We start from the raw sequence: 15755 nt of genomic DNA, 5'->3' as shown, positions 1-15755 counted from the left end.
GCAAGTTAAGAAATATGATATATTAGGTTAATAGATAAATAATGTTTAAGTAGCAGCCAGATGAATATTAAGGATGTTGCTTCAACAGTTCAGGTGTTTAAGAGTCTTATTGCCTGTGGGATGAAACTGTCCCTGAGCAGGTGATGATGTTGTGGTTACTTCCTTATACGTTTTCTTTAGAATCAGTGAATTAGGAAGTTAGCCAACTTGATCTACCAATGCTCTCTCATTCCTTTTGGGGTTTTCTCTGCAGTCAAAAAAGGAAAACATTGAACTTTCTTTTTGATTTTTCTAATACTCTAAAGGTGTTGTCATCAGGACATTTACTTTTGTTAAATCACACGAGGTGATATTGATTTCTGATGTCCTCGATCAATTTGACTTGGGTCACATGGTTTGTTTCCCATTGTCGTGTGTATAAGACCACAAGCTCTCACTTCTGCATACATGGATCCAGTTTCCTAGCACTGCAGCTGCTTTTGGATCCGTTTTCTATCTTCTCTCTCCACCAAACATCGCTTCATCTGGCTGCCGATGTGAATGCTAAGCTTCATGCTATACCTGTCATGGTAAGTAAAACTATTTGTATTCTGCTATCTAATTGCACTACATTCTACTTTAAGAAGATGATATAGCTACTCTTTTGTTACGTTAAATGGACAGAAATGGCTCATTGGTCAGGCTTAACTAAACGAAAGGGATTATCTTAACAATTGTATGCTTTAGTACAGAGTAAGGGTGATCTCAATGGAAATGTTGTGAATATGCTTGATATTGTGCACAAGAGAATTGCCCAGACTATTGTAACACATAAACAAACGAGTAAAAACATTAATTCTTTTTACAGGCTATGTTGAAAAATATCTTCATCATTTTTCAACTTCTTCCATTGGCGAGGACCATAAATACCACCTTTTTACCATGTGACTCTGATATTAATGGCACCGCAGTGGACTGCTGTGACAGAACAATCGAGTCTTTCCACTTTATTAAGTCTCCCAACGTTGTGTCACTCAATTTAAGTCGAACTAAGATACGGAAAGTGGGGCAAAATGATTTTTTAAACCTCCCAAACCTTGACACCTTGAAAATAATGGGGAATTGTCGACCAGATCAACCGAGACCGAAACAATTGTGCAAAATGGAGATCAACAATGATGCCCTGACGAAGCTATTGAAGCTTAAATATCTGTATCTGTCAGGAAACAGCCTCACCTCTATTCCCCAGTTACCCCAAAACCTGATGGTTCTTGACCTACAGAATAATTGCATCTTCAACATTGCAGAGCCATTACACACTCCACACCTGCAAGTGCTCTACCTCAGCAAGAACTGTTATTATGCAAATCCTTGTGGCCAACCCTACTACATCAGCAAGAGTGTTTTCAGACAACTCTCTGAGCTAAAAAACCTAACCTTGGGGTATAACAATTTTACAGCTATCCCTTTAGAGTTGCCACCCTCACTGGAGCTTCTGGATTTAAGAGAGAATGCAATTACAGAGGTCTTAGATGGAGCGTTTGCAAACCTGACTAACCTCAAGAGTTTGACTTTAGAGTGGAATTGCCAGCGTTGTGACCATGCAGCCAGGCCCTGCTTTCCCTGCCCAGACAATAACCCTCTACTCCTAAATAACAACTCACTCTATGCTGAGAACAGCTCAATCAACTTCCTAAGCTTGAGAGGAAACTCACTGAAAACCTTTCCAGTGGGGCTTTTCCAATCTTTGAAGAAATTGGAGAGGTTGGACCTCTCCGACAACCTCCTGGCATATGCTATACGTAATGGCACCTTCTTTAAAGAGCTGAAGGGCCTCACTTGGATCAGCCTTATCTATAACTATGAACCACTGATGATATTTCCGGAATTGATCCTCTCCCCATATATTTGCAATATGTCTGCTCTACAATATATTCTTCTGAGTGGTAACTTTTTCCATACGTTTTCCAATGAAAGCGTTAGTGTTGTGTCCAAGCTTCAAAATCTAAAGGTACTAGAAATGAGAATGAACTTCATCAATACTTCCCTACCCATTACCTCTCTAAAACAGTTACCCTCACTCATCAAAATTGACCTTTCCCAAAACCTCATTAATTTTCTTCCTTGCTGCTCATGTTCATCATCTAGAATTGTGGCACAGAACTTGTACACACGTAATTTTCCTGACCAAGGCCTTATGCTATCAGATCACAAATCCACATCTGGAAGCAATACCTGGGAATCGAGCCAGACAAACCGTGGCGAATTGTTGGAGCACAATGTGAGACAAATTAAATTCCTCTCAGACTTTAAAGATACCCTCTGCCACGGCAAATTATGGATTGACCTGTCTCAAAATAACATTCTGTCTATTTACAAAACAGTATTTGTAGGCATGGAAAATGCTGTTTGTTTGGACCTTTCCTTCAATTACATGAGCCAGGCATTGAAGGGCGGTCTGTTTGATAACATGAAGAAATTAGTTTTTCTTAATTTGTCATTCAATAGACTTGACTTATACTACAACGATACGTTCAGTGAGCTTAAAAACACTCTAAAGGTATTAGACGTTAGTAACAATGAATTTCACTTCCAAATGAAGGGGATGGGCCACCATTTTGGATTCCTTCAAAGTCTGACAAAGTTGGAAGCTCTAAGTCTGGCAAACAATGGCATTGGGATGCGTATAGATCCATGGCTGAACAGCAGCTCTTTAAACTACCTCTACTTTTATGGAAATCACCTGGACATTATGTGGGATTACGATAACGACAAGTACACTAGTTTCTTTCACAACCTGATAAACCTCACCTACCTTGACATCTCTAATAATGAGCTGAAGTCAATTTCAGCAGTAGTGCTTTGCAACCTCCCACAAAGCTTAGAGGAACTAAGCATCAGCAAAAACAAGCTGAACAATTTCCCATGGGAAAACATCACAGCGCTGAGCAATTTATCTCACCTGAACCTCAGTCATAACTTCATAACTTTATTGCCTAATAAAGTAATAGATTTCGGAGCAGATTTTACCCTCTTGGACCTCAGTCACAATTATCTAAACTTTATTCCTGATGATTTCTTCAGTGTTGCGGAATCCCTGAAATACCTGTATCTCAGCCACAATCAGATCAAAGCGTTGAACCATCAATTTCTCCCTCCCCCCTTTAAAAATGTCAGTGCCCGTCAGATACTCACCCTGCATGCCAACCCATTTAAATGTGACTGTGATACATCTTCGTTTACAGATTTCTTGCGTACTACTGCGGTACAGATTCCTTATCTCACCACATATATACAATGTGGTTACCCAGAGTCCCAACAGGGCGCGAGTGTGCTGTCCATTGACCAACGTTCCTGCCAGGACATATACGGTGGCTTAGCCTTCCTCGTCTGTTCCTTTTTGGCTGTGACCTTCACTGTTCTGCCCCTACTGAAGCATCTCTATGGCTGGGACCTGTGGTATTGCCTACAAGTACTTTGGGCAGGACATAAGGGCTACTCCCAACTTGCTGGAAGTAATTCACGTTATCAGTATGATGCTTTTGTGGTGTTTGACACCAGGAACAAGGCTGTGAGCGATTGGGTCTACAATGAGTTAACCGTCAATCTGGAGATCTCCGGTCACAGGAATTTTTGTCTCTGTTTGGAAGAGAGGGACTGGATTCCTGGACTTTCATGTATTGACAATCTTTATAATGCTGTCAACAGCAGTGTCAAGACAGTGTTTGTGCTATCTAGTGGAGCCACTGGTGGTGAAACGGTGAACGGTGTGATTCGCCAGGCTTTCTTCATGGTTCAGCAGCGGCTTCTGGACGAGAAGGTTAATATATTTAACTTTTATTTGTATATGTATCTTGTGGGTGAGAATCTTATCCCGTTTAACCTGTTGCCGTGTTTTCTCAACACTCAATGATGTCTTACTTTACCTCTTTTAGGTGGATGCAGCTATACTGGTCCTGTTGGATGAGATGTTTCCCAAACTGAAGTACCTTCAGCTGAGAAAACGGTTGTGCAAAGATTCTGTGTTGTCATGGCCGAGGAACCCACGGGCCCAACCACTTTTCTGGAACCGAATGAGAATGGCACTGTCATCAGATAACCTCAAATTCTATGATAACAACATGAGTGAAAGTTTTATATGACTTTCTTTTATATTCTGATAGAGGACACTTTAGTGAAAAAGTCCTCTGCTCTTTGTCAATAATCTTCCCAATACTTGATTTTTTTTTTTAAATCTTGCTATTCATATATATAACCACTCTTCTACAGTGTAAATATTTTACTTCTCAAAATTGTGTTTTGTTGTTTTATCTAACAAAATTGTTAATTGATTCTTTATTTGTCTTTAGAATGCTTTGGCCAAGAAGGGACATGTTGCTATTGTGGGTGCCAAGTTAGACATGCAAATAAACATGCAAATAAACTTCAACTGATTTAATTTTAGTAGCTTGATTTCACAAGTATTACAAAGGAGTCATGTAATGTATGTGTATAACAAACGCCCCAAGCCCCATATTACAAAATCTCTCTTCCCTTTGGTTAGATTTTGGCAGGAAGTGAAACTAAGGATTACATCTAACATTTCACAGATGACTAACAACGGAATCTGTTGTACCCATTTAAAGTAAGACATGGCACCTGGTATTATTCAAGAAATGTAAGAGGAAAACCTTTGCACTCAACCCTTGTGTGGTGTTGATATTTGTGTTACTCAGCCAGTGTTCGTGGGTCTGGTAGACCCGCTGCCTTTTTGGGCTTGAATTAAGCACAATCAAACTATTTTATGTTAAAACACTCAACAGATGTTTATTTAATCTCAATTACAAGCAATATAAACAGCATATATGGTTAATATTTTCCCTTTTACATTTGTTTGATCACATTCATGAATTCAAGTGCTACTCGTTTTTTTGCCTGCTGACCGCTGGTCCTGTGGCTCGTCTTTTTTTTTGCAACTAGCTGATGCTCAATCTCTTCAAAGTCACTGTCAGACTCAGAATTCTCAGAAATTAGATCCTCACATTCTGAAACCTCTTCCTCTTACTCTACATCATCATCAAATGGTTCTCTCTCTTCCAGAATCATTTGCAAGGCCCTCTGAGCAGAGAATATTTTGGCCATCTTGATCAGTTGTGATAAGGAACCAAACTGGCGAAGGGTGCAGTCATTGAAAATATGTTCTTCACAGAAAATGAGCCAATGGCCATTGAGTGTGGGTTTGAAAAAATAATTTATCATATCATTTTTCTTTAGCTAAATAATGAAAACGGGTCCCACAGACCCGAATACCATACAAGGGTTAAGTGCCAGCAACATATTAAAGGAACAAATCGATTCAGCAACATGGAGTACTGTGTTTGTACTTGTTGAATTGTACACATATTTAACATTTCTTTTTCGAATTCCAGTTTCATTTTTAACCTCGTGGCCTGGGAATTCCATTAGACACGTAGCATATTATTTTTTGAAAGAGAAACCTAACAAAAAATACTTGAATAAATGTAAAGTGAACTGAACAGATAGGCCCCATGTAACCTCCTCGAATAGTAATGACAGGCCCTGCCAAAGGTCAACATATTTAATCCAAAACTATTTGTGGCTTTCTCTAATCAGGTGGTGTAATTTAAACATAGTTTGGTTGTCTCTCTTATAAACAAACACCCGGCTATGCCAAATTATTGATGGCTCATGGCTGACAGGGAATTGCTTGCCTTGAAAAAAATGGAATGCAATTCAATGTAAACCATTTTTTGGTGAGTGTATGTTAGACATTGCAAATGCTGTTCAATGCCCAACTGATGCTTGTGTAGGTGTATGAAAAAATAAAACCTCCCTTTATTGCTGCTCACGGCCCCACTACTCCGCGTAGGTCGCGCACGCGCCAGCTTGGGAGAGCGCGCCCACGCGGACCCGATGGCAGGACAGGTCATGATGGAGCTGAGCCGATGAGATCATGGAGCCTGTGCCGAGGTCGGACAGGATACGGTTAAGACTTCACGGTGATGGAGAGGTGCCTGTCCGGTAAGATCGAGAACACGTTTCGTGCACACTTGGACTCAGTGGCATCATGGGACAACAGTATTTACACAAATGAAACTGTGCTTCAATGTGTGTGACAGATTAATTATTATGTAAGGTTCTAGCTCGAAGTCATGTAGCCGTGTGCATATGAGCAAGAAACTAATCCTTCATGCCGTGGTCGTGGAGTTATTCGGGCGACTGTGCACAACTGCATGCACCGCGCTCATGCCACCCGTGAAGGATAGTGCAGTCTACTTCATACTGTATCTTCGGTTTGGCGCTTGTTGAGTTGTATGAGAGGGGCACATGTTCAAATGCAAACTACCGAGTTACGCTTTTGCAGTTTGGGTGCCGACTCGAGTTTTCTCTTCGCGGCAACAGCTGGCTGCCAACTCACAAGTAAGTGCAGAGGCATGAGGCGAAGTGAGACGTTTTCTACTTTTTTTCATCAGTCATTTTTGTATTTGTCAGTTCAGTGTGGTCAAACAACGTTGGACACAGCTGCTTAAACTTGCCGCGTGCCCTTCGAAACTGACCAGTTATGCTGACCTCCATTTTAATGCAAATGATATCTGTAGACAAAGCTTCAATAGTGACAAGTTACCGTGTGTGGTTGTTTATACGTGTTTAAACGTTTATTTTATATGATTTAATAATCGTGATCATTGTTATTTTGTTATGTTTAGTCACAATTATTGTACACAAAAAATCATAAAAGGACTACATTCATTGTCTCAAACAATGATGGATAACGGATTGACAGCTATGTTATGATTGACAAGCAGATTTAACCAATCTCTCATTTGCATCCTGTGCAGAGACTCAAAGCACCCAATCCTCTTGGATTAGAGGAGGGATTATGATTTGGATTTGCCTCTGTTTTTGCAGACAGTCCCCAATATCTGGTGTATCATGGTCTGCGTTGTGTTTACATTGATTTCCTGGGGATATTTTTTACACATTTGTTTTATTTCATGTTTTTTTGCCTCAAATAATCCAACATTGTGTATGATTCCAACACATAGTATAATAATCTGTAGCCTGATTGTATTCTAAAATGGCCATAGTCCTATAGGCTACTTTAATTTAACCTGATTTTAATGCTCCTCCCTTTGTCGTTGTAATCGCATCTCAAAAGAACCGGTATGTCTTCAGGGCCCAGTCTGTCAATGAGTTTTGCAAATTGACGAAAGGGATGGCAGCCTGCACTGCCCATTGCCAATGATACTATTGTGTCCCTGTTTCCTTGAGATCTGTGCAGGCAGAATGAAGATGGGTTGAGTGCTGTCCGTGGTGCTGAAATGGTCAAGCTGGTCCCTCACCCTTATTTTTTCTTTCACCATCTACTGTGGGAATGTGGCTGTGCAAGGTGTCCTTTACATTAATCTATAGCCTGGTGATTAAACAGACATTGTGTTCCTGTCCTCAGAATCACTCCCATCAGAGAGGATTACAGGGTGCATAGTAAGACTAAAATACATGTTACCCTGCTCCTGGACTCATGGTCTTGAATGTATAGCTTAGCCCAGCATTTTGCCCATCTTTTGAATATTTGATTAGCGTTGGCAGCGATTTGTAGTCAATTTCATTGATTGTCCTCACATGAGCAGGGAGAGATGGAAAAAGTAGGACTGTGGGTTCCCAGAGGGATGGAAAACATGGCACTAGATCAAGAATGTAATTGTAATACTTGGTAGTTGGTACTTTGTAATACTTGGTACTCTTTATTTAAAGTATTTTTTTGTTCAACCACGAGTCATGGGCATTGTTCGTCATATTTGTAGGCTTGTTTGCTTAATCTTATTATTGTTCAAATTATTTAAATAGGACTCATTTTGTGTTCTTTTTTTATTTTAACAACGTTTTTGTTTAAGTGTTAGTGTTTGTACCACATTTGCAACAGCTTAAAATACTTGTTTAGGACTCTGACCACTCGCGTAGGTGTTTTTTAAGTTAATGTGGTTGAAGGTGGGAAAGAGATTTGATTAGAATGTATTAGGTCGAAATATTACCATCTACCAATGAAAATTATACATTTTGGACTGTATTTGACATATATGTTAACCCATTACAGTCTATATACCAACACAGTCCTGAGTAGAAGTCTAAGATTAACTAAAAACAGCTGTGTGGGTGTTCAGAAGGTTTAAGTAAAACATGTTTATATTGCTTAAGTGACATTTTCTTTTTGAATCAGTAGGAAATGTCGTCTTATGTTGGCAATATATAAAAAACAATAACCTGCCTTGAGAATCATTTGGTGATACTACTTGTGATGTTTTATGATTGTGTCCCTCTCATTCTATCTAGAATCCATGATGTTCTGCACTGTAGCTGAAACCACGAGACCTCTGACCTGTGTGTCTGGGAGCCCTTTAACCAACAATCACTGCCATTTCCGTCTAATAGGACTAAATAAGACTCAGCCTCAAGCCCTAAACAATCAGGGATGGACAGGTGAAAACTGAGAGGCCGAGGGGGGGGCCTTTATTTTAAACCTTGTTAATCCAGCTGGTTCCATAGAGGGACATGCAATTATTCTCAACCATAGCAGTTTCTTTTTAGAAGTCCACTTTTGCCATATAAAAAATGCCTATAAACATTAGAGCCAGGCCCGCGCAGAGCAAACTGTTGGCTGCCCCAAAGAGCAGCGCGCAAACTGATGGCGGCACATCACATTCACGCTTTTCAAGATCCAACAAACAGGGGAAAGGCAAACAGGCTGCCATCTCAGCAACAGGCTCGCGATCTGGGCTAGAACCAGGCTCGGTGTCAGGGGGTGGGCCTGCACCAGCGTCTAAATTACCTGCAGGTCAAGGAAGCTTGACGAAGCCAGGTCCGAAGATCAAACCTGGCACAGCAACAGACAAAGGAACAACTCGTGGTTCAGCGACAGCTCCAGGCGGTAAAACCCTGTCTATGGAGAACATCCAGTCTTTGAGTGCTGCCTATGCCACTTCAGGCACCATTTACCCCTATGAGAGAGATTCGTTGGAACCCTCCGTTGGGTACCCCAAAGGCACCATGACGCTGGGCAGGAGCACCAGCCGCTCCTCCTACACTAACCGAACAACAGCCATGGGCAGCACCCCCAACATCACCTCCTCTGGGATCCATCACCCGTCAGACCCCTACGGAGAGCAAAGCTTGCATCCTGCGAGGACTTCCAGTCTGCGGCGCCAGTCTGGAAGACATCCGCAGGCATCGGAACCCACGGGACGGGGAGAGGTTCCTTTGATTGATTTCCAGTCTCAGCTGAGGGAGCTGCAGAGCGAGAATGACAACCTGAGGAGAGAGCTGGATGTTGGGAGGGATGGTGGGACGGGTCCAAGCATGAACAATGTCAACTTCTGGAGCCCAGATGTGAAGAGAGACAAGGGGGTAAGGCGGGAGGAAGGAATGAGGGGCTCGGTTCTGAAGGACCACTACAGGACTAACCAAGAGGATTTACAGGTGAGAAAATGGAAGTTTGTTTTAAAAAATATATAATTTCCACTTTGAGTTAAATAGATTTTGAACAAAACGTTAGCAATTTCATCTTTATGTCGTCCTACTGCTTCAAATGCTCAACAACTCCCATATTCATCAGTAACGGCCCGTCCACACAGCGGCGTGCGTTGAAAGCTTCACCATTCACTTTGAATGGGGCGACGCGGAGCTTTGCTGGCGTGGCTCGAGGCAAAAGTTGAGCAATGTTCAACTTTTGACGCCTCGGCAGAAGCGTCAGCCAATCTAATCATATGCCAGTACAAGCTTTAGCCAATCAAACCGCTGCTTGTGTGTCAGGGGCGGGAGATTCATGTGATTGGTTGTTGGTCGAGTTTCAGACACGCCCGCCGGCAAGCTTCAACGCACGCCGCTGTGTGGACGGGCCGTAAGTTACTTTGACGTCATCAAGTCCTTATTTACAGAAGGCCATCATTTTCAAAGAGTGCATTTGAAACAAAAGTCTTGTTTGCTTGGTCTGCAACTCATCACAGTCAGACGTTGTGTGTTGACACCTCTTCTGCACATTGCACCTTGAGCATCATAACTTTTGTTTGAATCTTCAAGGTTGCGTAGAAAGGATTATTTGCACTTCATTTGTAAAGATGTTTGCCAGGCTCAGTGCTCTCTGTGTTTCCATGGGAACGTGCCCTAGTGACAGCCATTCAGCAGAGTTAGTCAGATCCTACAAAAATCTCACAGCTACTCCAAGGGATAGTGACCAGTCTGTCTTGTGCCACCTCTCCCCCGAGTCCTTCCCACTCAGTCTGAGGCATTATCCATCCGTCTGTCTGCCTGCATAGCTACTGTAGATCCATTCCTTCTTCATAGCCCGTCTTTCTTCTGGTTCTTCACTTAATATAATATGTCACTTACTGGTGGGAAGGTGCTACTTCTGAGAGACTAGATAATAATAATAATAATAATAATAATAAATACTAATAATAATAATAAATGTTATTTATCAAGTGCTTTGTCAGGTGCTCAAAGATACTTTACAGAGGTGGATACATTTGATCCTCTTTTGCAATCAGCAACCTGTGTAGTTTCTGTTGAATCCTATTCCATCCCTCTCTCATAAGCATGCACACACTTTCATCTAATCTGTACTTTTCCACCTGACTCCTCCCTCTCGTAACCAAGGAGCCATCTCTGCATATATATTAATAGCTTCTTCTTCTCACATTGTCATACAGTGTGAGGACGCTGACACACCCAACCACACACGCATACACTTTTACTTAACATAAAAAAAGTTTAAAATCAATGCAGAAAACTTTGTTACTTCAGGAATGTAGACATTGCTGTGTAGCTAGCTCCATAGAGTTGCAGCTGATACATGTTTCTCAAAATGCTTCCTTAACAAGCAGAAATGTATGCTTACATTTCATGATGATCTGCAATTACTACTTGTTGTTCCTTCCTTTAATAGGCAGTTATATGCACAGCCAAATAAACTGACATTCAGGTACACAAAAAAACACACACAACACCACTTTTACCACCCACAAACTTCAGAACGGTATAAAGATATTATATATGTTGAGCTTCTCATGTCAGAGGCCTTTAAATGGATCAGTATAGTCGCTGTTACCCATCTCTGCAGGCTTTTGGCCTTGTCAGTGATAGATGGATGTGTTTGTCTACTTCAGGCGACAGACCCATTCAACAAGTGTATTACTTTTCTCAAGTGTTGGCTCATTGGTCTCTCCCACACTCGCTTCTTTTGAATTTTGGTTTACCTTCAACTTTGTCTTCGTTCATCTTCGTTATATTCACGTAACCCTTATGTAAACTTAAGAGAATAACAGCATAGGGGTAGAGAGTGTTATATTCTACAATGGGGCAACATTAGTTAATGTGTTCATGGGACCAAAGCTGGCATCATATACGCCATTTAACAATATTGAGTAACAGGAAAAGTCCCCATTAGACAAATCCCATAAACAATAAGTGATAGAAACAATTCACAAGTTATTAAATGTGTTCCTGTCCAAATAAAGCCTGTAGTAGTTTATGCATCTTAACTGTCGTAAAAACCCTTTACGAATTAACAGCACAATATTTCAGACCATCTGTCTATCTACCTTGTATAACAGGATTAATTAAAGTCATACTAAAATCAAAGTGAAATTCACCTGGCCATGATTCAAAATTCAAGATTCAAAGGTTTTATTGTCATATGCACAAAGCTACAGTGTAGAAATGGCAATGAAATTATTCTGACCTGAGCTCCTCCAACAATGCAACATATATAATGAAATACACAAATAATAAAAAGTAGTGCAAATAGTCTGTATACATGTCAATAGAATATGGGATTTGTACATAATGTGTCGAATATCAGTTGTCATCAAGCTGTTTTGTTGCTGTTGCCAAGTAAGTCAGTTTGCTGAAAGCTAGTGCTTTTTATAGAAAATTAACAATAATCATTATAACACATACTATTACTCACTGTCTCAAAAACATCATACAGATAATGTTATTCTAACAATATGATGTATTTAACATATCCCTTACCACCCTTATCCCCCATGTCTTTCTTTTTCTCTTCTCCTTCTTCCCTGTGTGTTGCCCTTGGAGACACTCTGGGAAAAGTTCTGTCTGACAAGAGAACTTTATAATTAGCATAAGGAATGTCACCTTTCATCTCAGCTCAGCTGCCATGGCCAGAGATGTCCCCTAACCATCTGCTTGTTTTGTGTATTGGTTTTGAGCATGCCTGTGTATGCTTGTGCATATACTTGCACATATGTATTTGTGTCTACTGTTTTGGCTGTGAGTGTGTGTGTGTGTGTGTGTGTGTGTGTGTGTGTGTGTGTGTGTGTGTGTGTGTGTGTGTGTGTGTGTGTGTGTGTGTGTGTGTGTGTGTGTGTGTGTGTGTGTGTGTGTGTGTGTGTGTGTGTGTGTGTGTGTGTGGAGGATCTTCCACCCACTGAGACTTGATATTCAGTGCTAGCTTGTTGCATTGATTATCCATGTTCACCCTCGCCTGCCTCCATCACCTCAACTTCGTCCTTGGCGTTCCACACCTTCTGGACTCAAGAAAGAGGAGAATGAATATTTGAAGATAACATTTATTATATCTACTCACCGTACAGATTAGTAATTTAAATTCAGTTGAAAGTTTGCATAAATGAATCTTTACCATACTATTTTGAGAATAAGATACTGTGTGTTTCTCTTTCCTTTGGTTTCTCCCTTACAGCCTTTTCTTAACCTTTTCAGTCTACTATGAATAATACCCTGTGTACATGGTTTCAAGCACATGATGAATTTCCATTTACCAGTCAGTAAAGCTGTGAGCTGTGGATGTAAATAGGAATATTTTATGTTGTAACATTTTGCACTGAAAAATGCAGCTAAAGTGGGAATGTTGAGTTAACTGTATTATCCCCAGCAACACACTATCAGGGCCCTTTTGTGTCACTTAGTTTACTTTAGATAGTTCATTGTTCAATTTATAAACGTATTTTCAAATCAAATCAAATCAAGTTTTATTTATATAGCACATTTTAAAAACGAGTTTTGGTCGAGCCAAAGTGCTGTACATGCAATAAAAACACTTTACTGCGATAGCAAAACAGAAGACAATAAACTACAGCAAATATAAAAATCGAACACAGGGAAATGTCAGGAGTCGTGCTCCGCTCTGACTAGAAGGCCAGGGAGAAGAAGTGAGTCTTTAGTGTCAATTTAAAAACTCCTAGGGTCTGGGCCGACATCACATGGAGGGGCAGAGTGTTCCAGAGCCTGGGGCCAGCTGCTGCGAAGGCTCGTGCCCTCAGGTTTTGAGCCTGGTCTTGGGCACTACCAGCAGCAGCTGGTCAGCCGACCTTAAAGCTCTGGCTGGGGTGTAGCGATGGAGGAGTTCGACTATATAAGCCGTATCCAGCCCATTAAGGGCTTTGAAAACAAATAAAAGGAGTTTAAAATCAATTCGGAACCGAATTGGAAGCCAGTGCAATGAGGCCAGAATTGGGGTGATCACTCTTTTTATGGCCAGTGAGAAGACACGCAGCTGCGTTCAATCAATCAGTTATTGCATCCAAACCTCTTCAGTCCATCTTTACAAACTCACACATATTGTGTCCCAACCCCTAAAAAGTAATTCAAGGCAAAGATCAATTGTTTATTAATGACCAAACTCTTGATTATTCCAAATAACCAGTTTGCCCACTGGTTTGCAAATGTTGTAATTGTATTCTTGATTAATTATTGATATGTCAGTTTATTTATCAATTGATTATATAAGATATTGTTGGGTGGCATTTATGTTTTATCGAAAGTGACACCATGATCCTAATCCTATCTTCTCCCCCTCACCTCTTGCAAACTAAAGTCATTTTTGCTCAGTCATTTTCCTCCCTATGGTTTAAAGGGAATTGTTGCCCCCTAGCGGCACAAACATGTAACTAACAGCTCAAAGTAATCCAAGTTATAGGTTAAAATGTATGATAGATAGTATTTGCTTTGTGCATTATATTGTGGCTTTACACATTTGCATGTTTTTTGTCTCATTTCAATGTAGCAGCCTGGGGATATCCGAAGAAACAAGGTCTGTTTTATGCACCCCACCATATATCTGTGTGTGAATGTCATGTGTTTAGTAACGTTTAATTTGTGCCTGTTTATTTGGAATGTTTATGTACTTTTGAAAGAATGGGCGCTTAACCTTTCTCTTTCTTTGTAGCAGCTTCCGTTGACGGTCCAGGAGCTTCAGGAGGAGCTGAGGGCTCACAGGGAGATGAACAGTCGCTTGCAGCAACAGCGGCAGCAGGGGAACTCTAGCTCTTATCGAGAACACACAGACCAGGACCACCGAGGCGGGCTCAGCCCCGGCCACAGCCCCAGACAAAGTTCCAGCAACCTGCACAGTCCTGCGCCGAGGAACAGCCCGAGAGTCAGCCCGTCGAACACCTACAATCCGAGGCAACAGGAAGCTGACGTCATCCTTCACAGCCCTGGTTTTGGCTGTAACACTGCGGTCACTGCGCAGAAAATCAGCCCTGCCAACACCCTCCGCCCCGGGCCAAGAATCAGCCCAAACCAGTCCTTCTACACTCCTAGCCAGGGTCCGGTGGCAGCGCCCTGCTCTAGTTCACTCCAGCCGTGTAGCCCCTGCCAGGTGCCTGGGTGTGGCGGCCTCTCCTCCTCATCTCCTCCGCTGGATCCATCGGACGAGAATTACTTCGGGATGCAGTCGGAGCACGAGCGGCAGGCCAAGGAGCTTTTCCTGCTGAGAAAGACCATGGAAGAGATGGAGATGAGAATCGATTCTCAGAAACAGACGCTGGGTGCCCGGGACGAGAGCATCCAGAAGCTGCTGGAGATGCTTCAGGGTCAAGGTCAGGGACACTGGGTCCGGGGACAGCGGACAGGCATCATCACCATGGCGGCACAGGAGGCGGAGGCGCAGATGGAGAACATGCATGTGAGAGAGGTATGTATGAGTGCTGCAGGGGGGAGGGTTTTGGCCCTTTACAGTTTTTAAACAGTAGGGCTGATCAACATTTGTTATTAACCCTTCACTTCAAAATCATTGGAAGTGTTTAGATATTTCACATTTCTAATACACAATCAGGGTTATCTGTTTTGACAATCCAAAACAATTGCTATGACTTGTGACAGAATGGTTGTGGAAATGTTTATAATGACTTTCATTTTTCTCATGTTTAAGGGTTAAGGTTAGGGTTAAACATTAAAACATTTCAAATACTATTTTATTTTTAATGAACATATTTTGTGATATACTTTATTAATAATCAAATTATATACTTTTATGTGACTTATTTGTTTTATGTGTTTATACATTTGCTTATCTGTTGATGAGATTAATGAATGAGATTAATGAATTTTGGCAATTGGCTGTGCAAATGACATTATTGCATTTTGAATGAATATGTGTTTGTGTGTGAGCACCTGTGAAAGTGTCTGTATTATGTAGAGAGGGGAAGCAGAAAGCAGCTCAGCAGGTCTTATCAATCGGCCAGATTAACATACGAGAGAGAGCTCTAAGCCTGGGTTCAGCCATGCAGTTTTACAATCTGACTCGGGTTTGTTTTTGTGTGTGTGTGTGTGTGTGTGTGTGTGTGTGTGTGTGTGTGTGTGTGTGTGTGTGTGGGTGTGCGGGTGGGTGGGTGGGGTTCTTCCACATGCTCATATGGCAGTTGCTCATTTTCCACTCGTCTATGCATTGTGCATAGCATTTGGTATTTATTATTATGCTGTAAGCTTGCCATACATTGGAATTAATAAATGATTGAATA

The 15755-nt window shown here is 41.4% G+C and overlaps 2 protein-coding genes across 10 annotated transcripts in view; both read left to right on the top strand.

The window, feature by feature from the left end:
* Positions 1 to 497: 497 nt before the first annotated feature.
* On the top strand, positions 498 to 4417 carry tlr9 (toll-like receptor 9). 2 transcript variants are annotated; one of them, XM_034207489.1, is made up of 3 exons: positions 498 to 569; positions 848 to 3799; positions 3915 to 4417. In XM_034207489.1, the coding sequence occupies exons 1-3, from the start codon at positions 567 to 569 to the stop codon at positions 4119 to 4121; spliced, it is 3162 nt and encodes a 1053-aa protein (XP_034063380.1). In that variant the 5' UTR covers positions 498 to 566; the 3' UTR covers positions 4122 to 4417. The 2 variants fall into 2 exon arrangements, with proteins under 2 accessions (XP_034063380.1, XP_034063381.1); XM_034207490.1 differs by having other exon boundaries at positions 514 to 569; positions 3718 to 3799.
* Positions 4418 to 5812: 1395 nt separating this feature from the next.
* The window catches only part of LOC117540713 (ERC protein 2-like), a 113610-nt gene continuing 103667 nt past the window's right edge, over positions 5813 to 15755 (top strand). For 4 of the 8 annotated variants that reach the window (XR_004568201.1, XM_034207506.1, XM_034207501.1 and 1 more), the window contains exons 1-4: positions 5813 to 6000; positions 8311 to 9453; positions 14018 to 14044; positions 14180 to 14929. Coding sequence is in view for 7 of the 8 variants with exons in the window: in XM_034207506.1 (XP_034063397.1) it covers positions 8590 to 9453; positions 14018 to 14044; positions 14180 to 14929 (1641 nt within the window). In the remaining variant the exon portion in view is untranslated. Of the gene's footprint in view, positions 6001 to 6058; positions 6400 to 8310; positions 9454 to 14017; positions 14045 to 14179; positions 14930 to 15755 lie in introns of those variants that run through there. The other 4 variants (XM_034207505.1, XM_034207504.1, XM_034207503.1 and 1 more) reach the window with 4 other exon arrangements.

This window comes from Gymnodraco acuticeps, unplaced genomic scaffold, assembly GCF_902827175.1.
Source record: "Gymnodraco acuticeps unplaced genomic scaffold, fGymAcu1.1, whole genome shotgun sequence".
Taxonomy (NCBI): domain Eukaryota; kingdom Metazoa; phylum Chordata; class Actinopteri; order Perciformes; family Bathydraconidae; genus Gymnodraco; species Gymnodraco acuticeps.
This window is presented reverse-complemented; position numbering and strand designations above follow the sequence as displayed.